The 27,428-nt window shown below is 40.5% G+C and overlaps 1 protein-coding gene and 1 long non-coding RNA gene across 11 annotated transcripts; one reads left to right on the top strand and one right to left on the bottom strand.

Moving 5' to 3' along the window:
* The first annotated feature begins 794 nt into the window (after positions 1 to 794).
* Positions 795 to 23,343, top strand: sif (still life). Of its 9 annotated transcripts, none has more exons than XM_046622558.2 (30): positions 795 to 878; positions 3,823 to 4,438; positions 6,451 to 6,635; positions 6,732 to 6,850; positions 6,929 to 7,136; positions 7,276 to 7,532; positions 7,607 to 8,174; positions 9,037 to 9,393; positions 9,533 to 9,589; positions 9,723 to 9,894; positions 10,486 to 10,710; positions 11,783 to 11,915; positions 14,808 to 14,953; positions 15,061 to 15,328; positions 15,443 to 15,586; positions 15,685 to 15,867; positions 15,944 to 16,198; positions 16,264 to 16,434; positions 16,518 to 16,704; positions 16,777 to 17,043; positions 17,127 to 17,407; positions 17,485 to 17,679; positions 17,768 to 17,876; positions 17,949 to 18,128; positions 18,209 to 18,327; positions 18,398 to 18,574; positions 18,642 to 18,829; positions 19,001 to 19,377; positions 19,497 to 19,745; positions 21,085 to 23,343. In XM_046622558.2, the coding sequence occupies exons 2-30, from the start codon at positions 4,272 to 4,274 to the stop codon at positions 21,261 to 21,263; spliced, it is 6,123 nt and encodes a 2,040-aa protein (XP_046478514.1). In that variant the 5' UTR covers positions 795 to 878; positions 3,823 to 4,271; the 3' UTR covers positions 21,264 to 23,343. The 9 variants fall into 9 exon arrangements, with proteins under 9 accessions (XP_046478514.1, XP_046478519.1, XP_068991967.1 ...); XM_046622563.2 differs by lacking the exon at positions 795 to 878 and adding an exon at positions 906 to 1,734 and having other exon boundaries at positions 3,823 to 4,411; positions 19,524 to 19,745; XM_069135866.1 differs by lacking the exon at positions 795 to 878 and adding an exon at positions 906 to 1,734 and having other exon boundaries at positions 3,823 to 4,411.
* LOC124217194 (uncharacterized) lies at positions 10,278 to 12,851 on the bottom strand. 2 transcript variants are annotated; one of them, XR_006882802.2, is made up of 4 exons: positions 11,737 to 12,851; positions 11,404 to 11,530; positions 10,919 to 11,339; positions 10,278 to 10,660 (listed from the first exon to the last, which is right to left on the bottom strand). It is a non-coding gene; the product is annotated as an uncharacterized lncRNA (long non-coding RNA). The 2 variants fall into 2 exon arrangements; XR_006882801.2 differs by having other exon boundaries at positions 11,404 to 12,851.
* Positions 23,344 to 27,428: the final 4,085 nt, after the last annotated feature.

Genomic DNA, 27,428 nt, shown 5'->3' with positions numbered 1-27,428 from the left:
CAGTGAAAAATGTCGATCTTCTGTCATTCCACTGATATATTAGTACACAACATAATTTGCGATTGGTATGACGACCAACCGCTAGATGTCACTGAGCGTCGTACATTCTCGCGGTAAGAGAAGCTAGAAGGTGCGTTGCTCTATTTTTTGAATCAGTTCCTAAAATTTAATCAGAACTTCACTCACAATCAGTATGCTTTGTTTTACCGTTGAGCAATGTATTATTTTCAAATAAAATTTCCATTTCCTTGAACTGAAGTTATCTTTAAATTACTGACAGTTCAATTGACTTAATAATTTCGTTTATTCGATCGAAAAACATGATTCAGAGTCTGTTATTCATCAGATTTTAATTTAATAAAGTTTCGAACCCAATGCGCATGCGTTAAATGGTCGCGAAATTTTGTTTGAATTTTGTTTGTTACGTTCTTGTATACTGAAGTTGAAAAAGAATACGTGACCATAATTTTTGCGCAACAGACTGCACTACGAGGTGCGTTTTGCAGCGTAGAATCCGCATCTTATACACTATAAATAAATGAGATAATTTCAAAAATTTGTCAAAGTTCTTAGGTACGCCGAGGTTCCGTGGGGGTGTGGGGTGTGTGTGTGTGTGGGAGGGGAGTCGTATGGGCGGATTTGCCCAGAGACGATCAGGGGCAACCGTAGGAAAACCGTAGGAGGCAGCGGAACCATCGGCAGCAGCGTCAGGGGCGGCAGGCCAGGAGCGACGTCGGCGCTTATGCAGCAGACGGTGGGGTGAAAGCTCTGAGGAGGGCGGGTGGCGGGTATAAGGCGGGAGAGCGCAAGCCCAGAATCGACCGGTGATCGCCATGGCAACGGCTGGAATATAGGAAGACCACCCCATCTGCCTGACGGTAAGTCAAAAGACGTAGATATCTTTTTCCCCGCATTAAAAAAATCCCATTCCAAATAATACTCGGCTCGGTTTGCGGGGTAATTAGAGGGTACCGCATCGGTACCCTGAGGAGGCGGGCCTCTTCGCACCGCGTTATAACGCTACTCCGGAACGGCACCCGTCGCGACTGGGCTGCCTGCATAAGCGCAGCGGGGCGCAGCACCCTTATCGACATTTTCGGCGAGCGGCGCACTCCGCAGGCGAGGCCCTCTCTGATCCTTCACCGATCTGCAGCATCCGTGCAGGCCGCGTCTTTCTCCGCGAGCACCAAAAGGATTTTCATTTAGGATAAATAAACACGAGATTAAAAACAAAAAAAATAAAATAAAATGAATAAATAAAGAATAGAAAACAAGCCAAATTCAACAAGCCAGCTAGCGATAAACCGAGTCTGTAAATTAAACGGGTAGACGTATAATTAAAGTAAAATGCAGTGTAAAACAGCGCGGGGTGAACCGTGATGAAGTATTTATTTTACTTGTGCCAACTACTGGGGTGGAGAATTCATCGAGTTTGTTCCTACACCTGCAGTTATTCTTCCTTCGAGATGTACGCCAATTAGTGATCGCTGTCATTTTTCATATTTTTTTCTCAGTCTATATCTCTCTCTTTCTCTCTCTCTCTCTCTCTCTCTCTCTCTATCCCTCTCTCTCTATACGTATACATTTTCCTCTCGAGGGGTGCCGGGTAATGTTGTGATTGTCGCGAAGGGTGGAACCCCCAAGGGTGTTGTTCTGTTATTGTGCATCGCTCGGTCAGTGATATGGACCACGGCTGATTGTACTTCCACAAATGTCCACTTACGGATATCCAAAGTAAGTCGTCGTCCCCGAGATCAATTTTCAGCCACCCCTTCCCCCACTAATCAAAATCCGTCGTTATAAATCTCCTTGAAACAGTAGTTCCAACAATTCAGGTCCGCATTTTCCTCTACAGTATTTCAGTTACCAGTTGCATGGAATGGGTGTAACGATTCAGTTTCGGAAACATCATCGCTGTTGTCACTTCGGTGTTTTCTGTAATTTATGAAACAAGACGAAATGTCGTTTGCACAATTGACGGCAATTAGCCCCGTATACGAAAGTCAGTAATCAAAAACGAATTGGAGTAGATAAAAATTAAAAAAAAAAAAAGATTCGAACAAACCATCGAGTAGCGTTATTTTTTATTTGCCCGTGTAGTTTGTCCGTTGAAATACGCGTCGGCCACCCGATAGAGGCGCAATTTTCGGCTTCAGCTGCGGTGTATAAGGTGATAGGTAACCGGCGTGCCCCCGAAATCGATATGGTGTTTAGGGAAGCTGTGACACATTTTTAACCCCGCAGACGCCCATGCCGTTGGAAAATCGCAAGATCACCTTTTGCGTACTTGGCCCCGCACCCGTCATCTATACCTGCCTGTAATCAGAGCCACCCTCCTGCTGTTCGCCTTCATTCATCCCCGCCCGCCGCCGCCCTTTCCCGTGCCCCGGGACTAAATTGGGGATAGATCCGGAGGATGAAGCACGGAATTGCTCGTCAGTGAATTTGCGATATCTGTGGTCGAGGAGCCGTGAAGAGAATATCGGAGAGTCGCCGGAGGCAGAAGAGCTGCAACGATCGGTGCAACGGGTGAACTGACGTCGTTAATTCCGGGGCGTAAGGGGGTTGGAGTTTGTTTTCAACCCTGAGCTGATATTGCCGTCCGCGAGAAACGCGCAACGTCGAATTTAAGGAGAAAATTGAGTTATTGGGACTCTGGGATTGAAATCTGGCACGGGTCATCGACCTGGCCGATTGGGTGCGACGATACGGGGTGCAGCGCTGACGGTTCGGGGGCATGGCACATCCCCAGTTTTCGGGATACTACAACGGGACATTTTTCGTAAGGCGACAAACCCAAGAGGCCTCGATTTAATCCTGGGAATACGGTGTGCGCGGCCAAGAAACTGCCGGTGACAACCTCCGGGGTCGAGCAATGTCGTTAATGCAATTAGCCACAAACCGACGTGGAAAGGTGTATCGAATACCAATCGCACACCAGGCCTACCTACATATACCTACCCTATAACAAGAGGACAGTCAGCAGTGAAGACCGTGATGTGTCAAATTAAGCGTCATTATAACGGCAACGTAACGCAGCGAGTAACGTGTTCATGTTCAACGCAATCATTCACGTTCGCATCATGTAGCTGTCGACCATATTTAACATTTTCTTATAACTCAGCGTTTTCAAAAAAAAAAAGAAAAAAAAACGCGCTAGGCAGTACTGTTCAATTCGGAAAAAAAATTCCTGCGTCGCAGGGATGGAAGAAATTTTACTAATGCTTTACTTACGTATCTTATCTTATTACCAAAATCTAAATGTCCTCGCCAGAAATTTGCTCATCAACATTTTGTTATATTCCTTATAATCAATTCAGTTCGGATGGATTTCATTTCATCCAGTTCAAACAATATCCATGCGATTAGACACAGCTTGCAGTAAATTCAGGTGAACTGATATCGTTTATTCGTTTGTTCAAGGTTAGGCTGGGACTAATTCATTTATTCGGATTGATCAATTCCTATTTAATTCAATTACATCTTGGGTTCAGTCAACGAAATAATTAGCGCATCCAGAATACTTAATAAGTAACTCATCTTCCAGTTTTGATCCAATTTAACTTTCCGTCCTCCCAGATTGCCATTAATTTTTAAATCGATTTGACCGATGATTTGTTCGACGAAGAAGAAAGTTTAGCGGGTTGAAAAAGTTGTTGAATTATTCTCTGTCGACAACATGTTTAGATGCAGATAAATACGGTTTTATTATACTGTAACGAAGATCATACAGATTGTGCTAACTTTTTTGACGATAGACTGAAAAAAATGTTTCAGAATAGTGTTCAAGTACTAAAACGTTTTCAATTTTCATTGTTTCAGTGATCATGCCAGGTAGAAGCTGATAAACCGGAAACCAGCAATGATGTGACAATAAAAAATATATCTTCTTCTACATTTCGATCCGGGGATATTCTTGGATCCCTGGTATTGTGCTTCCTGTATAACTTAAATACGCAAAGAGAAACACGAAGCTAGAGAAAAGGAAATAACAGAAGAGAAAAAAAATAACAAGAAAATAACATAGAAAGAGAGAAACCGAGAGTGGTGATAAAACTGGTGCCAAATTAATAAGAAGAAACAGAGAACAAAACTGATAACCGAAGGAACAACAGTATGTAAAAATAAAATTGCAATATACAGAGAATTATAATCGTTGATAAGAGGAAGTAATAAACACAACCTGAGCAAAACGACCCGATTCGGTGCAAGAAAGACGAATAGAAAAGGGGGGTAAACGTAAAGGGTAAAGGAAAGTATAAGGTGATAAAATGGGCAACAAGCTATCGTGCAGTTGCGCGCCCTTAATAAGGAAGGCTTACCGGTACGAGGACTCCCCGTGGCAGGCTGGAGCCAGGGGTGGAGTTGGCACCGGGGGAGGACGAAGGGCGGACACTGGTCACTTGCTCAGGTGCGGAAGCTTAAGAGAGAGGAAGAGGTGCGCATACCATAAAACCATTTCATAACAACCATACTCTCTCTCTCATTTATGGTCTTTAACGATATCTTGTATCCCTCTTTACTTGTGCCTTTTTGACGATATACTATACTATACTTTTCGTTCGCACTTTTTTTTTTACGGGGCATATTATACATCTCTAGTTGGAACGGTGTGTCTTTCGATGATTGGCGTGTCGGAAATTTTTTCATTACTCTCGTTCTCTAATTTGGCGAATTAGGTTTAATAATATGCTTGTATTACCCACAGTCTTTATGGCCAACGTTACATTGTGCCAGACTTCCTCCGAACTCACCAGGACCGTATCCGAGGTGTAACGTCACCGATATTCTTCATTCTGTGACATGTTGTAGCACAAGAAAAAAATGTTTGACGTATATTAGTTTACGCCTTAATTCTGCCGTTTAAGTGGTGAAAACTAACCCCGGAGCTTACTTCTGAAAAATAAAGGATAAAACTCCTGAAGGTAAACACACTGTGCTTATTACTGGCCGATGATAGGGAATAATGGGCTGAAAAATTTAATTTTGGGGATGAAGTTTAGTAGTGGTTTTAACATTATAAACGGCCGAATTCCCATGTTAAAAAAAGACGGGAATGATATTTTTTGATGTACTAAAACACATCACAGAACAAGTCGAATTGGTGAAGTACACCTCGAGTACTTTCCTCGTAGGTTCGGGATTTTAATTCGACTTTGCATATATTTGTCTTCATGAGTGAGTCATTTTTGCGCGTCGTCAAGTCATGGATATGGTATGGTCGAAAAAACCTGAAAGGAAAATAGCAAAGTTGAGATCAACTTCTAAAAGGTAAACCTCAAGTCAGTCTAGTTGAATTTGATCTTAACTCACTAAGAATGAAGCTACCGAGAGACATCGATTTCTTCTTCGGGAACTAAGTAGATATTTTGAATAATAAATTTCTAAGACTAGCAGGCGAAAATTAAAAATTGTATTAAAAGAATATCAGCGAGTGTGAAAAACCTTTGATTTGACGAAGAATTCAAGGCATCGTACGATGTCTTTTGCAAGAGACTCTTTTACTTTGACTAATAAACTAGGCATGAAAGCTGGTGTGACTGTAACCTGATTAAACCTCAAAAGAGCGGAAAACTGGTAAGGTAATGAAAAAGAAAGGGGAAAAAAAAGATAGAGGAAAAAGTGTAAAATTTTCTTTAGACACAGGCCAGTACTTGAAAAATGCTCCCTTTCAACGTGTGCGTATCAACCTACTCTGTTAATTACTGTACCTTCCTTAACTCTCACGTTTGAAATGTGGTAATGCGTTATTATTTCATTTGTTTACACTGTACACGTCTGTTACTACTTGACGTTTATTCATACTATGGTCGTGTTTTATTTGTAAACGATTCGGGCATATGAATATGAAAAGACTTGACTAACAACGGAGAAAATATGCAACCAACCTCTCAGTGCTAAAGAAATTCACACTCCTCGACGCGACGTTACGGTCAATATTAAAATAAATATTCAGAAATCAGAGAGTAATTTTTTACACATCCAAATGGGATTTCGGAACGTTACGATGCACACTCGTTGAATTACCTCTCCCCGATTCATTCTCACAAATTTTACAGATTACTCGTTTTTTTTCTATCTCTCTCTATAGCTCTCCCTCTCTCTTCTCTCTCATTTCATCATGGCATCTATGCTTCGCATGCATCTTAGACTATATTAATACAACGGTAAAAACAAGCTCCGCCGCTTTCAAAGTGTCAATATACATATACCTAGCGAACCGAGGCTGAAAATCAACAAGCTTGGTACACCATCGAGGAAGCATGATGAATTCCTTGAAAGTATCACGAGGAATTCACTCTACTTGTACCTCGAGACATCAGTTCAACTGAACGCGATTATAGCTTTTGTTCCGCTGCAGCTCTCCAGCTTCTGACGAATACACGCTGGCTATATTTGGGTCCAGGAGAACCACCTGGGTGCACTAAAAGTAATTACGAGTGGTTTCAGGCTCTGGGCAGAGGTCTTCCACGTCAGCGCAAGCGGTGCCGGCACTGTCAAGTGGCAGCAGGTCTCCGAGGATCTCGTTCCCGTTAACATCACCTGTGTCCAGGACTCTCCCGAGTGCATTTTTCATATCACTGCTTACAACAGCCAGGTCGACAAGATCCTCGATGTGCGGCTCGTTCAGCCAGGTATGGAGATGAATGATTGAACTTACCTAGCACGGTGATTTTTGACGTCTTGGACAATCTCCTCTTAACGACTGACACACCTGATCAATTTTAAAGGTACGAGGATCGGCCAGGCGTCCGAATGCTTCGTTTACTGGAAGGATACCATGACCAACGATACTTGGGGTCTGAACTTCACCTCACCAATAGATGCCAAACAATTCCGAGAGTGCTGCGTGAGTATATTTTTCTGGTTTATCGACTTTCCTAGACTTCGGTGAACCGTGTGCAATAATGCTTGTTTGTTCTTGCAGTCACCTTCTTTTAAATTCTCGAGAAAAGCTTCATCCTCGTATTCGCTGAAACTAGAACCACCGAATAAACAGAAGATAAAAACCCGGAGAAAGCCACTCTCCACACCTGCGTCGCCAAGCCGGTCACGAGAACCACAATGCACATGCATGACGCCCGAACAGTTCGCCAGACTCAGAACCCAAGATCCGAGATACAGAAACATTTGCGGTGAGGAATACAAGTCAAGCCCATGCTTCGTCTTGAAACTTCTTTGCAGTTGGGTGTGGTGCTTTTACATGTTTTTAACCTCGTTCATCCGATTGCCTCACTTGTGGCGCTTATCAAAATTTCTGTCTTCCAATTTCAGGGGCGTCCACGTTGCCGAGAACCTTAGGGAGGTCAACAGAGATGGAAATGATCCAAGGGCGAGGAGACAAAATAGCGGCGGCGACGTCAAGTGCATCGCTCTACGACAACGTGAACAACACGAATAGCACACCAGGGAAAACGCCGAAGTCCGGGGACTCGATCAAGCTGAAGGAAAAGCAGCAGCATAACGAGACCTGTCAAACGACACCGAAGACAGCGAACGTTGCCACGGGAACGGCTAACGTTGGATCTCAGGTGAGATGCTAGGCCAGTTTTCAGGGTCGCTAACAGCCTGGACTGTGCTGATCGGGTTTGTTATGCTTTCACAGATCGGAAGCCCCGAGGAAAAGTGTTCCTTGGTATCGCCGAAAAAGGCGTCCAAACAGAGCCAGGAGACGTCGACGCAGCCGAATGAGACTGAGCGAGAAACTCTCAAGTCCGAGGGAACTCAGGCGGGTGGTACTCTTCAGAATAAATCAATGCGCAAGGAGCAGCTCCACCATACGAAGTCAGCCGACTATACGGAGCTCGAGATGCACAATGGTAACATGTTCAACAATGTCAACAATAACAACCATGGCTCCCGACACTCCAAGAGCAAAAGCACCGACGACATGCGGATCGAAAATGCTCACAACGGTGGCATTAGTCTTGATTCGAACACCCTGAAGAGAATGCTCAAACCCATGTCCAGCATCGACAGCCCTGTAACCTCACCCGAGATGACTAGGAAGAGGCACAACCATCACAGTTATCATTATCATCCTAATAACAACAACCAAAAGTACTCAATGTCCGAAGCGGAGAATGAAAACTACTCGAATCCATACAGGAGCTCTCACAATAACAAGTTTCAAGGATCTAGGAGTTCTCACGATATGTGCAGACAGTATACCGGTAAGTTTGAAAGGAAGGGTACATAGATCATGGTTACGAAAAGATTCCAACTGTTTTATGGGATTTCACATATTACACGATTACTCGTGAAATATTCATGAATTCCATCTCCTGTGCCACATTTCAAAAATTTAAAAACATTTTGCATCATTACTAAATATTTCAATTAGCGAACATGTTATTCATCAGCACGAACGGTATTTCGAAGAGAGTAAATTACTCCGTCAAAAACGTACCACATGCTCATTACTTACCGTTAAATAGACCGCGTGAAAATTTCTTCAAGCATCATTTTGACGATTTTTATCAGTGGCCACATACCGTAGTGCTTTCAATAGTTGCAGATAGTTCGGAGTCCATGAGAAGTGTTATGCATACCCTCTATAGGATTTAGAATTCTTTGTTTTCTTTCTTTACTTGAACTTTCGCTAGTCAATTCTTAGTTCCCATGCAATGGCGATTAGCGCAATTATTCAGGATTGCACTTCAGCGCACGACATCGTTTCAGGCTCTCACTACAAAAAAAAAAAATGCTTTGTTTAATTGAACACCACTTATGTAGTGGCATTTTATTTATTCACAGAGATGGTAAAAAGTGACTCTTCTGTAGTTCACCCTGTTTGAAGTCGGATACAGGGTTGCTCGGTGTCAGTTGTTGACACGATGCGAATACCTGAAAAGTGTGATTCTCTGTGACGTTAAACGACCAGGAGTGCCACACTTGTGACTAAACATAGTGAACTACTGGACGGTATTACAGCAGCGTTGCAGATCAAACATCATGGAATTTGTTTGCCGTGCATTGCGTACAACTAGTATCTGTTAGTACCTGAAAAGCACGCATCCTGTCTGTCCCATATAGGCGGCAGAGAGAGGATGTACTTAGATTTGGAACATAATCGGTGCGCAGGTGACATATCGCCGCCCTCGGACAATGTCATATTTGACAACCAGTGCTACGCGACCACACCAAGTTCGTCAAATGGCAATTCTGACATGGAACAGCAGCCGAACCACTGCAACTCGAGGCGGTGTAACGGGGGTCAAACATATCAGCAGCAGAACATGACTTCCGTATCAACGCCGGGGAGTCCGACCAGCCGATTGCTCTTGGAGTACGAAATGCACCTAAGGAACACTCTCGCCAAGGGCATGGACGCCGAGAGCTACAGCCTCCACACCTTCGAGGCCCTTCTCACCCAGAGCATGGAAAATTTAGGTAATCATCATTGCCGGTAGTAGCCGCTTTTCTATTCACGCAGCGGCTAGGCTGAGGGTCATGAATAACTCAGGATGCTCTGTTCTTCTGGACATAGACGTCGCAATTAACCTTAGTGTTATTTCTACCGAAATTTCAGAATTCGCTGAAAATATACCGCTGAACGTTCAACGCACACCGCACATTTCCAGGAGACGTAAGTAAATGAATTTTCACCTCTTTTATTTATTAAGGCTAGTGGCTGGTCACTCCCCCAAGTGAAAAAGCCACTTTTCTGTAACAGAAACGTTATTTGTTGACAGTATATTGAGCTTCTTTCGAAATTCCAGGATCGAACTCGAACAAGTCTTCTACCCTCCCTCTGTCATACCGATACTGCAACGAGCGTCAGAACAGCAAAGACCGCGACGGATATTACAGTGACAGGAACGAAATTATAAGAGAAAAAAGAGAACGGGATGCTGACAGGGACCGAGGCAATCTCAGCGATTATAATTCAAGGTGATTTTTTGCTTCAGGCCAGTAGCTAATGAATCTCCACGTACTGTCTGTTCCTGTTTTTGTTCTAGTTGAAATCGTGGAACCTGAATGTTCACTTGAATGGTGACCAACTATTCGAATGTTGGTTTTTTGAAAATACTTCTCTCACATGCCTCGAAGTAACGAGTACAATTATTTTCTCGTGACAAGTACTATTTGGCTTGATGTTTCACAGCTCGCATCCATACTTAATTAACAAGCTTTGATGTGACGTTCAATATTCAATTAAATGCACTGCAATTCTGAATCTGTTGGAAATAGATCTAGAATATTATTGTACAACTCTGCAAAAAGTATCAAAGTATCATCCGTAATTGGTCATTGATTTCTATCAAGCACGAAGTATTTATTTTTTCGACAACGGAACTAGGCAAAATAAGATTCTCAGGCTACAGTCTAAATTTAAAATTATAAGCTGAGTCATACGATCATTGTGCAAAAACGATTCACGTATCCAGTTAAAAGAAATTTCAAATTATTGTTTTGCAAAGAATATCTTAACATCAATCAGCACCAAAATTCTCAACTGGTGAAATTACTGCTATGTTTCAGATGCTCTACCTGCATCGATGAGTCAGCACGGGCTCACTGGTTCCGTCATTCGGATGGTTGGCAATCGGGAAGTTCAACTTTGGGTTCCGCAGCTTCGAATTCGGGAAATCCTTCGTACACAGGGCACAAAAGGTCGCCGTGGGATTCATTGCCATCGCTGAGACATGAGGGAAGCCTAAATGATAGCGGGTACAAATCCAACAGGACTGATTCCATGGAACAGAGGTAAGTTCGATGGAAAATGTCTCATCCAGGCCTCGCCCTGGCAGTAAAAACACTTTCACGACAATGAAAAAATGCTTGATTGTGGAATTGGAAACTTGAAGGTACTTTAGGCAACCTATAGATTTTTTTAGACTCTGGCACAGACCATGCTTTCGCAGTTTTTTTTTTCGACAGCATTTGAATTCTTGTAAGACGTTTTTATAGGTACCTTGTTTTGAATTTTGACAACTTTTAAGGATCCTTCTAAGCTCTTATTCACTTTCGTCGCATACTGAAACATTCCTCTGATAATCTTCTGAAGAATTCAATAAACTTCCAAGATTTTTTCCACATCTTCTGAATCCCCGTACCTCTCCTGTGGGCTTCGTCGCAGGATCTAGCACTGTCTTTTGCGTCCACAATAGACACTTGAGTTCAAGCCTTGCTGTTATTTCTTCCAGCGTTTTTAACTTCGAGAAAACTCCACCTTCGTCATTCATCCTCGGCCATTGTTTTCATTGTTTTTCAACTCCCATTGTGCGCCGAACCTCCCTCTCTCAGCATCGTCTCTTCTCCATCTTTCTGTACTCCTTTTTTCCTCCAGCAGTCAAACAATCTTGAGAAACTTCATCGTTATTATTTTCTCGGTACTGAAAACAGCTTGAATGAAATAACAGCAGAAACTCAAATTTCATAATATTTTGTTTAATTTACCGTTTGACATGCATTGAAGAGAAATGCAGTTACTTTCGCAAAAATAGTCTTACACAGTGTTGTAAGATAAACTTATAAAAGTTACCGTCTACCCCATTGCTCTCTGTGGTCTTGTGGAAAGTAATCCCTGCAAAATGTACATCGAGTCATGAAATAAGTATATCAGTCAATACGGATCAGACACAAGGGTCGCCCTTTGGGTCGGGAGTCAAGCGTCTACTTCACCCTCTCTGACCTATACCTGTTATGTGTAGAATACCAGACACTCGATATCAGCTCTGTATTCTTGACATGAGGCCTCCCCGCGCCCGCGGATAAGGGAGGCCAAGTTACCTGATCAATGTTTCACCCGCCTACTATGACTTCGTTGCTATTTTAGGGGGACCTTCGACAGACAGGACAGCGTGAGGTCGGACTACATGTCGGACAGGGACGGAAGATACGGAGGCATCGTTCAACAGGCATCCGTTGAGAGCACCGATTCGAGACTGTGCTACCTCACGTCCTCCGAGGTGAGTGAAACCTTGCTGAGCGCCTTCGTTTGGCTGGATTTCGACACCTGTGTAGCTAGTGCTTCTGACGCGTCAGCTCGCATCTTGGTACCTCCGGGTTTTCAACAACTGCAGAGTTCACGATGAAAAGGAGTGTACAAGCAAGTGCAACCTCTATTCACTGGTGCAGGTGGTTCAATGGGCTCGTCTAGCGTGGAGAACAATGCGGAACCTCGAGGGGTGCGAATACTGTAAATGGTTTTACTTCCTAGCAGCGCCGTAGCTCGCGAGAATGCCTACAAAGCTCGTGTTCCGTGTTCGGCACCTATTCTCATGTAATTTGAAAACGAATGGTTTGATTGTTTGGAAATTTACGTATCATGTGGGATTGTTTCTGAGCATGGAAAATGCTGTGCGCGATCAATTCCTAAAGTCATTAGGGTGAGCTTGAGGTGAGCTGAGTGGTGGAATGTATAATCGTAAAGTTTCTTGAGATTCTGAAAAATACAGAAAGTCTCGATTGAACTTTAGCACTTCTACACTCTGACTCTAAAAACGTTTACCTGAAAACGTTTCCACGTTCATTTCAAGCGTGGAATTTTATGGACACTCTGTAGAGTATGAGGCGGATTACCACGAACACTTGTCATAATTGTTGAGAACAAGAAAACAATAGTAGGTTTGTAATGCCTAGAAGTTGCCTTAAAATGTCGGAGCGTATGAAAGCACCTCAACAATGTTGCTGTTGTTGATTTTCATAGAGGGGGTTAGGTCAGTACAGAGATGTTGAAAACATTCGGAAGTGTTACATTGCCCGGGGGTGCATTTAGCCGGGGATCATTTGACGAAAGCGGAATGGGAGAGATGGTTGTTCTTTTGTTTTGTTTTGTTTTGCTTGGAAGTAGTTGGCGGGCACCAACAGGTGCATGCGCAAACGCATATCCTTGCCCCCAGAGGTCTTCCCCACCCTTGTTGGTAACTCTTCCACCCCCTAGCACCCCCGCAAAAGCCCGATCCCTACAGGGACCAGGTATTGATTCAACGCGGAAGACTCTTCCCCGCTCGCCAACAGTCTTGAGCAAAGCTCGCGCGCGGCTCGAGCTGCAAGGTGCAGAAGCGATTAAAAGCCCCTGCATTCCCCCGTCGTGCGTGGTTGACAGTGCGGGATAAGATGTGGCTATTACGACCGTAATCGTCTCGGATAATGCGTTTCCCTTACCGCGAATCTCTCGGCCGATGTGGTGGGGGTTGAAAAATACGCCAATACGTTCATGACCACTTACGCACTGACCTCTGTCGCGTTTGCTACGCTGAATCGACGGTTAATGAGGAGTGATGGAAGGCGATGGATGGAGAGCCTTGACCACGTCACCTGGTCCTCAAAATTGCGTGGTATTTGGTTAAACTCGAAAGTGTCGAGAGTCACAGTCAGAAAAGATGTAACATCACTCGATCAAGCTCGATGGTTTCACGACCTTGGAAACTTCAAACTTCAAGCTTCCTCCAGTTCATGCTGACCCACTTTCTGTGGAATTATAACTTTTTAAACAAGATGTGCAAAGACGATCTGAACTAAATGCCAGTTCCTACGAAAGATGAGTAGAGCTGGTAAGATGTTCTTATTTTACTTTACCTGCACGATAATAATATCCACCTTGAAAGTGATATTTAAACTCGCTGTTCCCGTTTACACTGGCTTTCTCAAACCCTCAATTGGATTCAGATAAACGGAACACTAACAACTGCTGTTGATCATTGTAGCATTTGGCAGTATCCTCAAACGTGGAATCAATGACTATCATTGAATGTTATAAGTGAGAGCAAAAATGTAGAGGATGATGATTACACCCATTTAAACATAAGTGCTGGAAGCACTGAGTGGTGAACTGAAGTGTGATTAACTGAAAACGGTCATCAACATGGGGACATTTGTCGTTCGCGCATTCTGCAGCTGCATTAATCAAATGTCTTAAACGAAGTACCATACTGATAAAAATAATGGTAGAACCAACATGGCCACCGCTGCAGCGCAATAGTTCCCTCGAATTACTGAATCCTAGTAGCAGTTACACGGACCTGCGCACCCTGCACAAAAAGCATTGCAAGAAGTATTTTTGCCTGTGTAAACGTCACACGGTGAGCGTGATCTGCATAAATGAGACGAAAAAGTTGTATTGGTTCAACTGCAAGAGCGTCGAAGAGAAGATTAACCCCGGTCTCGGCGAGGGGTATTATTACAAGCTTCTTAAGATCATAAACGGGGCGTTAAACACGTGGGCACACAGGTACATCGACGGGCTGAAATTTGCCAAGGAGGAAATCATGTTCAAGATAAACGGTACGGCCAAAAGGAACATGAAGCTGCTGAAGGAGGGCTGCTACTGCCACTACCATCCCCACACGACGGCGGACTCCTGCAATGCGGCATTTTTGAAACGAGTTGTAAGTTGCCAGAGTGTTGAGTACTCACCAGATCAAAGGGACGAAGAGCAACGTCCCTCTGATTAGCGCAAGCTTCGCTGAAGTTAGCTGTCTGAGTGGGTTGCCTTTCTCCCTATCTCGCGTGACCGAGTTCAGAAGCTCGTCACGGAATGTCGTGTCGATCGTGAGGCGGGGTGATTAATGGAAGGAAGTTGAGCGTCCAGTGTTGAAAGCGACTTCTTCCACAAAGTAGGAAAAATCCGACGAGGGTAGCTATCGATTTTAGTTTCCACGTCAATTAACATCTTGACAAAATTCGGGCACTTGTGACAAAGAGAACTTCGTCCTGGCTTTGTAACGAGTTCCTCACATGTCGCTCAGCTTCTTAGTCGATATATAATTTCTATCAATGTTCCTATAAGTTTGACTCACCACACTCTTCTCTCAAAAACTCCTCTATTTTCCGTAGTGATGATATGTTTTTCATTTCAGATGTCCGACGACGACCGGATGTCACTGACGACAGCAGTGAGCGACGATGACGATGGTGAGAGTGTGATAAATTCACCATACCGAGGCAAGCAGACGGGCACAGCTGCAGCGTCGTTTAATTGCACCGGTGCTGTCCGAAAAGCGGGGTAAATATTTCCGGCCAATGAGCCTACCCTAAAACAGTTTTTGGGTTAGAATTCCGACCAGTTTCATCACGTCATGCTGTCTTTTACCTGTCACGATCTACAACTAGGTTTCTAAGCGTAAAAAAATGGCTGCTGCGCAAAAAGCACCAGATCGAGCTGGCCAGGAAACGCGGCTGGAAGGGATACTGGGTTTGCCTCAAGGGTACGACTCTTCTTTTCTACCCCTGTGACTCCCATGAAAGCAGGTCCGTCGAGGCGGCACCGAAGCATCTGATTATCGTCGACGGTGCGATAATGCAACCGATACCAGAACACCCGAAGAGGGATTACATCTTCTGCCTGAGCACGGCTTTCGGCGACGCTTATCTATTCCAGGTTATTTTTCGTTTCGCTTCTTTCGAACCTCTTGAACACCGTATTCTATCGGGTGAGGTCCGAATCAGCGGGCCGTGTGAATAGGTAGCTATAAATATGCCATCCCTATTTCAGGCTCCGTGTCAAGTGGAGTTGGAAAACTGGGTGAACAGTATTCACTCGGCATGCGCAGCGGCATTCGCGCGCCATCGCGGAAAGACTGGAACACTTCATCTTCTTCAGGAGGAAATATTCCGGCTGGAGAAGGCGATCGAGTCGGTGAGTTTCAGCTTGTAATCCGAAAGCTCATTTTGTTCTTACATCGTTGCGCTAAAATGTGAGGAAAGTGACTTCTGAACGGGGCATTTTCACCGCAGGATCACAAGTTAAAACACATGGCGGATTTACAGCAATCCGTGGTTTCCGACGCCGAGACGAAGCAGCAAATAAACAACCAGATCGTACAGTGGGAGGAGAACCTCGAGCGTCTTCATTGCGAACAGTTTCGGTTGAGGTGCTACATGGCGAGCTTGCAGAGCGGGGAGTTGCCAAATCCAAAGGTAAACCAATGGCTTGGAATTTGGACAGTTACAGCACAATTACTTCAGGAATGTGTACTAATCGCTTCTTTTGCAGAGTCTCCTGACGCATGTATCCCGAGCAACCAAGCAGACCCTCAACAAACTGGGAGTGTTCACCGTCTCTTCGTTTCACGCGTTTATTTGCGCCCGGAGTCCATCGCTCCTGAACAATTTACTCGCTGGTCGCGGGGCGACAAAGAGAAGGCCACCATTACTGTCCAGGTCTAATAGTGGCTCGAGCAAACGATCCCTGCAGATATCCTCCAGGGACGAGGAAAAGACCGTCAAGGTTTCGGTGCCGGAGAACCAGGTGATTAAAATAGTCTTCCAACGGTGAACCATTGACACTCGTGATTTACTCTCAATGTTACACAGCTGGTCTCGGTTTTCCTGCGCGACGCCATGTCGGTTGAAGAATTTCTGGGCAGCGCTTGCAGCCGCAAGAGTTTGAACCCCATGGAGCACTTTGTTAGAGTGAAGAAACGGCGCGACATGGAAGATCACAACTACTTCGTACCGCACAGAACTGACCTGATAGAGACTTACGTGAGTAAACTGTAAACCATTTTGGTATTGGGGTGATACTCACATGGTTCAGTGAATTGGTGAAAATTATCCTTTCTCTGCAGCTCCACACGCACGAGATCGTTGAAGTGTGCGCCAAGATTTTATACCAAGTCGAGCTGCAGCGGAACACCTTAGACCAAATGTGGGGCTTCTCCGTTGAGGCTGAGCTGATCGAAAATTCGGACAGGCAGGATGAACTCTGCTGTTACGTCAGCCGGGTCGAAGATAAGAGTGTCGCTATGCAGAACGGTAATTAGCCTGCTGTCCTGTGAGGATCGTAATGCAGTAGCTCCAACAAAACCTCGACAAATATGGTTTCAGGTATAATTAAAAGCGACGAGATAATGGTGATAAATGGGGCGATCGTCAGTGACTTGGATATGATGTACCTGGAGAGTGTTTTGCAAGAGGAATTAGCCTTGTGCATGATGATGAGGTCATCGAGGACGGAACCTCCGGATTTATCGGGGATCATGCGAGTGACCGATGACATAATCGAGAGTTTGGTCTGCCCGCCACCACCTTCGGATCCACCAGTCATCAGCGAGGAGATGATAACTGGCCTGATTGTCCCCGCGCCGGGATGGAGTGAGTAGAATCATGAGCATGAGTTTCCCACTTCCGTGTGTCTAGAAAATAATTTGATTATTCGCAATTTTCGTTTATCACAGGTAAAGAAGGTATGCTACAGGAATGCTCCTCTATGTCTCACATGGAGAACGGAAAACAGACGTCAAGAACGAATTCATTCGAGATAGAAAATCTGTTGAAAACAGCCGAGCAAGTCACCGGGTTTTGCCGATCGCCTGGAGAGACCAGGAAGTCCAGTCCGACCGGAAGCGTAATAAGCTCACATTCTCAGGCACACACGCCTAGCAGGCAACTCAGCGATGCTGAGAAACTAAAAAAAGTCATATTGGAATTGATAGAAACTGAACGGACTTATGTAAAGGTGTGGGAATTAATTTCAATGATATTACAGCAACGCAGCAGATGATGAATATTATATCTGTTCGTTTTGCTTTACAGAATTTAAATAATTTGCTGGAAAACTATCTAGAACCCCTGAAGCGTGAGACATTTTTATCGAATGCAGAAATAAACGCGCTGTTTGGAAACATACAAGAAATCGTCACGTTTCAACGGCAATTTTTGCAAAATTTGGATCACGCCATCGAAATGGAATCGGATTTCAACAATTTCGATCACCCGAGTCAATTCAAGGTTCGAATCACCATCAACCCCTTAATTTTGCACTCAAAAATCGTCATTCCATAGGAATACAAATGCTAATTTCAACTTCTTTGTTTAGGGGGTCCTGTTTTCCATCGGAAGTGCCTTTTTGTATTATGTAAACCACTTCAAATTGTACAGTTCATTTTGCGCTAGTCATTCAAAGGCTCAGAAGGTTTTACACCCCAGTAAGTAAAGTGTGTTGAAATGAACGGGGCTGAATTCCAATTCTGACCACGTTTCTTTTATCGAAATTGCAGACGAAGGCAATCAAGCGCTGCAAGAATTTCTATCCGCGAGAAATCCACGCCAACAACACTCGTCGACCCTTGAGTCTTACCTGATCAAACCAATCCAGAGAATTCTCAAATATCCTCTCCTGCTTCAGCAGTTGAGAAACTTGACCGACGAGCACAGTGAGGAACACGAGCACTTGATCGGTTCGTAACAGTTTAAATCCGACTCCTCGAACCATTTCTGTATCAGTGACATTTCACTATCAAAACACTTTTAATTCCAGAGGCTCTCAAGGGAATGGAAAAGGTAGCTGAACACATTAACGAAATGCAACGAATTCACGAGGAGTACGGAGCAATATTCGATCACCTATTCAGACAGCATCAAAAGTCTTGCAAACAAGTGAGTGTACTCTTTTTAGCACCCTTGAAACTGTCCAAAAGACCTCGAGCTGCAATTATCCTCTTTTCAGCCAATCGACCTGAGTCCAGGAGACCTCCTGTACTATGGTGGCGTGGAGTGGCTCAATATCTCGGACTTTTTGGGAAAAATAAAAAAAGGCTTAGAGCTGCACGCGATGTGCTTTGTGTTTAAATCAGCGGTGGTCTTCCTGTGCAAGGAGAGACTGAGACAGAAGAAAAAGCTGATGGTAAGTCGTTATGTTGTAAAACACTTTTAAAAATACCTTCAAACACACTTCAAACACCATTGTCTAGGGCGTATCGACGAAGGCGAACTCCAGCGAGGTGGAAATCATTCGTTACCAAGTGCTCATCCCTGTCACCGAGGTCCAGGTTCGAGCAAGCTCAGCAAAAGACATGGAATCACACTTCCTGTGGGAATTGATCCACCTAAGAAGCCAACTTCAGCGACGCTCTGAGAAAGTTTACGTACTGTCGAACAGGTGTGTCATTTCTATCTGTTTTCCATCTCTTCAGGTATCAGTTATTCAAGAATGGAGTGAATTTGACCCTGAAAAACTTTAAATGATTTCACGCAAGGCGACTTTTGGTTGCGATCTAAAATGATTGCAAATTATTGACGCACTTTTTGAACTATTCTTTTCCCTGCGCAGCACGACCGACTTCCGCAACGCGTTCCTGAAGACGATACGTCAGATAATCCGTGAGTCGGTGAGAAACATGAGCATTCCGTCGACGAAGCAGAACATGTCCCAACCGTCGATATCGATATCGCCTCGTATGTCAACGGGCCACGTTGAGAAGTTCGAGAAGCCAGTGAGCCAGGGTCAGGTTCAAAATGGGAATGGCACCGTATCGAAGAAGAGCGCCAAGCAACAGATGTTGGCCAACCAGCACAACGTCAAGCGGAAGTACAGCCAGTCTAAGCACACCGTTGACCACGAAAGCTCGGAGGACAAGGAGTTTGAGGAACCGTCAGCGAACCCAACGACATTCCGATCGAGGAGCAAAACCATCAGCGACAGCTCGGGTGAGTGGATCATTACACAAAGCTCACTGGCACAGAATTTCTCTGTCGTTCACTCCATTACTCATTCATCGTCGCTACTTTCACTCGTCTGTAATGCGCCTGTCGATCCGTCGATGCAGGAGTAGCGGGGACTGTCTTGATTGCAGGTGAAGTTAAGGTGGACATGGATTCGGGAACAAAGTCAGAGGGGGAAGAGGACTCCCAGGCTTTCATAGGGGAGAAGAAAACAACGCTAGGTCGAACCCCGAACCACTTGACTTTGAGCACAACGTCGACAATTTCAGCGGGTAGCACCGGCAGTCAAGCAAGACTGATTCAGTCCTCTCATCAGCCCGAGAACTACCAGCCGATTACCGTCAAGGAACTCGGTAAGAATCGTATTCGATCGAAGTCTCGTCACACTGACAACAGATTCTAGTATTCTAATGCTTATGTCCTATAAACATACCTTCTGGACGAGGTTTTTTCACTAGGATCCTGGGTCAGGGTGTTTCAAGGAGAAGCATATTAATTCTTACCGATATCTTCGACACTTTCTTCTTGTGGTCTCGCTCTGCGCCTGTTTGATTCGTGTTTTCTGTTCCAAGACCGGCCCTCCGATTCTGATTTACGAGGAAAAGAAAGAACGGTGTAAATTTCAGTTTTGTAAAAACATTTTCTTATGTATTAGCAAAAACATTGGATAAAGAATAGTTACGTACATGACTTTCTTTCCTCGGAACATCCTGACATGTTTTCAATTATGTTTTGCGTTTTTGATTCTTCAATATGTCTTCCTCACACTTGGTAAAATGAAAAATATGCCCGGTACTAGGAACAAAAAGATGAAGATTTTTCTGAGATCTTGTGGCTCCAAGTTTTGAATTTGTTGACTCATCGCGTTGTCCTGGAAAATTAAATATTTGTTGTTACTGGAACATTGATCTATTTCGAATATTCGGGAAATATTCGGGAACATTATACTCGAGCATATTGTATACGACCGTATTTGGACAAAATAGACCATTTTCAAAATCTAGATATCGTTGAAAAAAATAGAATAAAACTAAATAAAACCGTTTAGCTGGAAGATGAAGAAAGTCTTCAGAAACCTAGAATCTCAGTTCACAGAAATATCTTCATTACCACTGCAATGTAATTATATAGAATTAAACTAAAAAAGATTTGCACATTGAATCGTTACACGGTATAAATAACGATATCATATACGTACGGTGTTAATATTGGATTTGTGCAAGAAAAGCGATCAGTTTGTAATGCGTGTGACAAATCACAGTCTCCATGATCCGTTTCTTACTGCTCTCTTCTCCGATGTATTGAATGGAGACTAGAATACCGAATAGAATTTTAAGTCAAGTAGATGAAAAAATAAAATTTGCAGGCTGGCAATGAAAAAAATAAAAAAACAACCAACTTTTGTGTATCGATACGATTATACACATATAAAAATATCAGCTGGTGCACAATGTTTTTGAGAAATGGTGTTTTGTGCAACTTTTTTTTTTTCTCATCTCTCGGAATTGAAAATAATTGTTCACATGTTCGCTCTCGAAGAAGCGGAATGTAGGTATAAGAGATTCGCGGGTGTAAAGATGGTGGGTAAATTGTATATGTTCGGCCCGATAGGACCTAATATCCGCGGTATTAATACCTAATTGGGAATCGAGTGAAATTAGTCGGGATTAACCTAAAATGAGTTTGAAATAGGTTCGCCGATATGGAAGCCGAGAGAGCTGCCGTCGATGGGCGAAGCCACCACTTTGCCACGGAAGGGTAAGTCGGCTGGAGAGTTCGCGGAAATCTCCTCCGCTCACAGCGCGTCCCGCAAATCTTTAGTAGAAATCAATAATTGTGCTCAACAATCTAACTTTAATAATCACGTTTAAGTTATATACACAATTAAAATTACGTATATATTATATTATACATTATAAATTATATATTATACATACATACATGATGCATACGTATAATAATAATAATAATAATAATAATAATAATAATAATGATAATTTTAATAATAACGATGATGATGATAACAACAACAACAACAACAACAACAAAAACAACATCAATAATAACAATAATATACATGCCTGCGCATACACCACGTACATATACATTATATATACATATGTATATATATATATACATGAATGCATATAAATATATATATGTACATATATATCGTTCAGTAAATTGTAGTAAAGATAAGATATATTAGGTATTAGTATCGAGATCATTAAAATTAATAATATTACCGTATTCAAATACTCATAATACACTGATTAATTTTTAGCCAATGTTATTATTATACCGTTGCTGACCGAGAGAAAAAGAACAAGAATAGCAAATAAATTTAGAAAATGAAAGAGAGAGGAAAAGAGAGAAATAATACATGAATGTTAATAAAGAAGAGAAAAGAAAAAAAAAACAAACACATAAAGAACAGAGAAAAAGAATAGGAAAGCTGCAGATTGGTAATTTGAGTGATGAAAATACTAATATAATTTATTTATCGAGTTTTTTTATACTGATTCTTAATTTTAATCCACGTGACTTTATTCGGAATATTAATTTCTTGCCGACATAGAAAAACGATGTAACGCAATTTATAATCAGGATACAATAACTGCTATTCTATAGTATGCACATTTTTTTGCAGTTAGATTCCATCGATTTCGAAAATTTTGTTTGTTGTTTGTGATAGTTGATTTGACACATCATCTCCCGGAAAAAGTACACGGCGTCTTATGATAGATAATTAGGTATGCAAACTTCGCTTTCGGAGGGTGCAACGAGTTACGGGTTTTTACAATACAGGGTCCTAATATTTGGTAGGTATGATTATATACAATTATGTATAGGCGAATTTTTCCTCGCGAAGAAATATAGTTCTGTATACTCGACGACGATTGGCCGCGATTAAAGAAAATGGCGTTTTTTCGCTCAGAGACGTTCGTATATTAGAAACAAATTATCCATTCTTCATAAAATGACGTAATTTTTTTTTTTTATTCCGTTTTACTCAATGTTTCTTCTTTTCTCATTTTACAATTATATGTTCAATGTGTATATACGTCATGTAAAATACACAATATTTATCATTCTTTTGTTCGGTTAATTTCTTTCAAACGTTTGATTATTCGTCATGTTTTATAATTAGATAATTTTCCTCGGTCAGCAATTTATTTGGTATATACATATGTGCCGATAGCAAAAAGTAATCTCAATTCTGTGCATACACATGATGTAATACACGATCGTATTTATTACTACGATAAAGGAAGAAGAGGGGCAAAATGAAAAAAAAAATTTACGAAAACCAAAAACCTAATGATGCAAAAAAAAAAAATGCGTAAAAAAATGACAATGACAAGAAAAGAGGTAATTGAAATTGACGTGAAAGCTTAATCGTAACGATTATGATGTAAACGTAGCGATTAATATTAGTTAAGAATCGTAAGTGAAATTCAAATGAAAAAAAAGAAGAAATTAAGTAATCACTAGACTATATGAATATTATTGAATAACCGCCATTGTTTTTTTTTTTTTTTTCTTAGCCCCAGTCTAAATTACTTTATTTTTCCGCCCGTTATTTCTTTCGATTTTTAAATCAATCCGTTTTCTCTTTCTTCGGTCTTTTCTACCGCGTAACCTCTAACAGTTGACGAAAAATAATTTCGAAAATCTCGCGCTGAGATGAACATTTTCAACATAGCTATTTTATTTTCGACATTACTTAATGTACGACCTCGAAAATGTTTAAACTGATCTGACGTATGGGAATTGGTGAAAGCGCGAGAAGAGAATTTGACGGAAAAGGAGATAAGCGAAAGAGAGAACGTGCTCTTCGTATCAAAAGTAACTAAACAATAAAAAAAAAAAACTAGTCGTAGATGCAAGTTCAAACTTTAAGAACTGAAAAAGTTAGAAAAGAAAAACAACAAAGTACATAGAATCAATGGGAATCACACGAAGGATATATTATGTATGTATAAGCTAAGTAGTTTAAATATTGAATCGACACAGGAACAAACGTGGTGTGTTCGATTGAATACGTTACACAATTGATATGAGATTATTATATACGATAACTTAAATATAGTAATATGTAATATGATCGATATTGAAGGATATTAATTAATTCGTGTAAATTAGAAAACAGAAAGTATCCAAATATATAACTATACACAGCCATACATATATATACTTATATTTATGGCATAAATATTCAAAGGATGATTTACAATTAGTAAAATCACACCATCAGATTGAATATATAAATAAGTATGTATATATATATGTATGTAGAAAACTACCAAAATATATACTCTCAAAAATTAAAACGAAAATAAGAAAAATGGATTGAAAATATTAATTGGTCTTCTTTGGACACGTACGACAATGAGACTGGCATTGATAGTTGTTACGACAATTGTATGAAAGAGATTTCCATGCTCCCTTTTTGAAAACAATGCGCTTTTTGTAAATATTAAATCTTCAATCGTTTTTCTCTGGCAATGGTCAATTTCATTAAATCCGAGCATTCGTGCACTTCGACGTTTGGGATTCAAAGTAACAAAAGATGGCGTTTGGTGGCTACTGGGTCGTATTTAAATTAAAAAAAAAAAAAAAAAAAAACTAATTCTTCCGACGTATGTTCTGCTCTGTGCAAACAGAATCCAACGAAATGAAAGTCTGACAGCTTGCGTGAAGAGTTCGGTGATTTTATAACCATAATATTTAGCCAAAATGATCAGCTGATCACCGTCTACGACGCTATATTGCCATAACAACGTGCATACTTTGAATCTTGCCGGAGATAAACGAACGTGTCACTGAATGATAATTAAGAATCATCAATACACTTTGCAACTCGACTCGAAACTTCATGCGTCAATCGACCAGTTTTATTAGTAAGTTTTCCATTTTACAATTTATATTTATAAGGGATGCAAATTATTGAACCGGGAACGATAATCGATTGAGAGCATGGTAAGAAGTGAAAGTACAAAAAATGTGAGGGTTAGAATAAATTTCAAGGTTTGCATATTGCATGCATGCAGCGAGGGAGTCGTGCGTGGCAAAAAGTAGCGGGAAATTTATTACTGCAGTTTTCGCAATGACGAATTAAATCGTTATATTAGGTATCCCGATAAATCGGAAGAGGTGATTTTTCCGTATAAATCAATTGCTGTTTCCTATATATATTATACATGCATAAATAAGTTAAACAATGATAGTTATATAGCGAAATATCCAAGTCCGACGATGAAATACGTATTTTCTTCACTCGTTGGCAAAGAACATGCGTGCATCCGTGTGTGTGTGTGTGTCTGTATATACATTACACCCGATATACATATACATATATATTTCGCAGGTAATCGACTCGATATTAAATTACAAGGGTATTGAGCACCTCGGAACGAGAATACCTAAATATGTACATAATTATATGTAATAAGTAAATACATACATATGTATACATATACATGTATATCTGTATATATGTATACAATATGTCTGTATGTATACATACACACGCACCTACATAATTCTCACGATGCAAAGCTCGATGAGTAGGAGATTAAAGATAAAAAATAATTCAATAAATTATTAAAATAAAATAACGAGATTAAAATATTGAAGAAAATATACAACATACGTATGAATATATATATATATATATATATATATATATATATATATATATCGATTACTGAGATCTGACAGCGAAGAATAATATTATACCCTAATATGTATCTTCAACCCGATCCCCCTACGCTCCATTAAACAATAAATATACAATATACAATTATATATATATATACACGATATAATATAAATAAAAATATTGCGAAAACTTTTTGTTGCTAAAAGTGATGAAAAAAACAAAAAAAAAAAAAAAGAGAAGAAAACTATAACGATTAAGATATTATCACGACTAATATTATTATTGTTATTATTATTATCATTATTATTCTTATTATTATTATTATTATTCTTATTCTTCTTATTATTATTCTTATTATTATTATTACCGTTGTTGTTACGATTATTATCTGTTATAGATTTTATTGTCACAAAGAAGAGAGTGAGAGAGAAAGAGATAAAATAATGAAAATATAGAATAAAAAAAGAGGGAAATTTTTTTCGGCAAGATCGTATTTGATCGAGAGTCTTTCATCTTGATTTTTCATTATTCCACAATACGTTGGTTAAAATTTTGAACCGATATTATATTCACCTATTAGGTATATGAAAAATGTCCCGTTCCGTATACATATATGTACATGGGGATACAACTATTTCACGTAGGTTATAATATTATCGAGCAATTTTGTGGCAAAGACATTACTTAATCAGCCGGGTATCTTGATTATTGACGTTAATCCTTATTTACAATCTGATTAAATACGAAGCGGAGCGATTATACTTTGATTAAATAAATCCAGAACAGGTGCATTATGTTGTAGTAGAGGTGTACAAGATTCGCGTCGTCGCAGAGTTTATAATAATTATACAGGTGCGTATAAATTCAGCATTAAATTCCTTAATATGACGTGATAATTATTACGAAACTTTAACGTGTATCAAGAACGAAATCCTCAATCTCCTTCAGCACAGATACATTGAATAGATAATTAGTGTGTAAATTATTGTTGTACATGTGGGTATATTGACGAAATGAACGGATGGATGAACTGAAATTTATGAAAAGAGACCAAAGAATACGAGCGAAAAAAGAGAATAAAGTAAAAATAAAAATTATTTAATAAATAGAGAAAAACAACCAATCAAGAAAGAAAGAAGGAAAAGACTTTCGAGCAAAGACGGTCCAAATAGTTGGCCTAGTTACGATTAAAAATCAATCATCTTTTGAATCCCACCCCGTCGATTGCGTATTATTATATATTCGACCATAAAGATTTTTCGAATGTATATAAATATATAGAAAATATATAGATATAAATATACATAAATTTTCATTGCTATTATTATTGTCGTTATTATTATTACTCTTATTATTATTATTATCCTTATCGAATTATTATTAATTATTGTGCCGTTTCATAGTGAAAATTTATCGCTAAAGTTGAATTATGTGTATTATCGACGAATACGAACATACATTATAAATGCAATACGTACACACGAAGTATTTGAGATAAGGGCGTACATATATATATATATTATATATATATATTTATTTCAGGTTTTTTCATTCCTTCTTTTAGTAGGTTGTCTCACGGTTATTTATTCTTCCTTGTTCTTCTTTTAAAATCCTTATTTCATCTGCATATAACTTTTATCTCACGTACATAACTATACAGGTACGTTTCCGAGTGAAATGATACGAGTTTAATTATTTATCTTGTATTATCAGCTGAACTGAGAACTATACATATATAATGTATGTATGTAACACATGCCTACAAACATGCGAAAGACATACTTGACAGGGCTAATTGACACGCAAAAATTCGTTAGGGCGTAAACGGTTTTCGCTCATGAATTTTATGAACCCATTACGAATTTTTACGTTTCCAAGTCTTCAAATACACACACGTACGAACATAGAGACATATATAAGAATGTATGATAAGAGGAAATAATGTCTTTCCAATATCTTCCGTTTACATTGTAATCAAATCGTAAGAACTTTAATTTCTGTTGTTAAGACCCCCTTTTCCATTGTATGGTTTCTATTATTACTCTAATTATATATTATAATATACTATACATATATTATTATTCATAGAAGATGTAATAATATTTATTTGTTGTTGCTGTTATTGTTATTATTATTGTTGTTATTGTTTTACTGTCGATATTATCATTATCATTGTTATGATTTATATTATTTGTATTATTATGATTAATATTATTCTATCATTTTAATTCTCATCCTGCGACGAGACAATTGTTCATTTGTAAAAGAATCATTTGTACGATCATTGTGTCATTAAAATATGATTAATCATTACGAAAATATCCGATATGTGTTCAATCCTATTTCTTTCCTCTCACCGGTACCTCAGAAA

Source organism: Neodiprion pinetum, chromosome 4, assembly GCF_021155775.2.
Source record: "Neodiprion pinetum isolate iyNeoPine1 chromosome 4, iyNeoPine1.2, whole genome shotgun sequence".
Taxonomy (NCBI): Eukaryota; Metazoa; Arthropoda; class Insecta; order Hymenoptera; family Diprionidae; genus Neodiprion; species Neodiprion pinetum.
This window is presented reverse-complemented; position numbering and strand designations above follow the sequence as displayed.

Bases quoted from the DNA above. Each gene is read 5' to 3' on its own strand.
- sif (XM_046622558.2), top strand. From the start codon at position 4,272: ATGGGCAACAAGCTATCGTGCAGTTGCGCGCCCTTAATAAGGAAGGCT. The intron at 8,175-9,036 runs GTAAGTTTGAAA...TGTCCCATATAG, and splicing joins TATGTGCAGACAGTATACCG to GCGGCAGAGAGAGGATGTAC. The intron at 9,590-9,722 runs GTAAGTAAATGA...TCGAAATTCCAG, and splicing joins ACCGCACATTTCCAGGAGAC to GATCGAACTCGAACAAGTCT.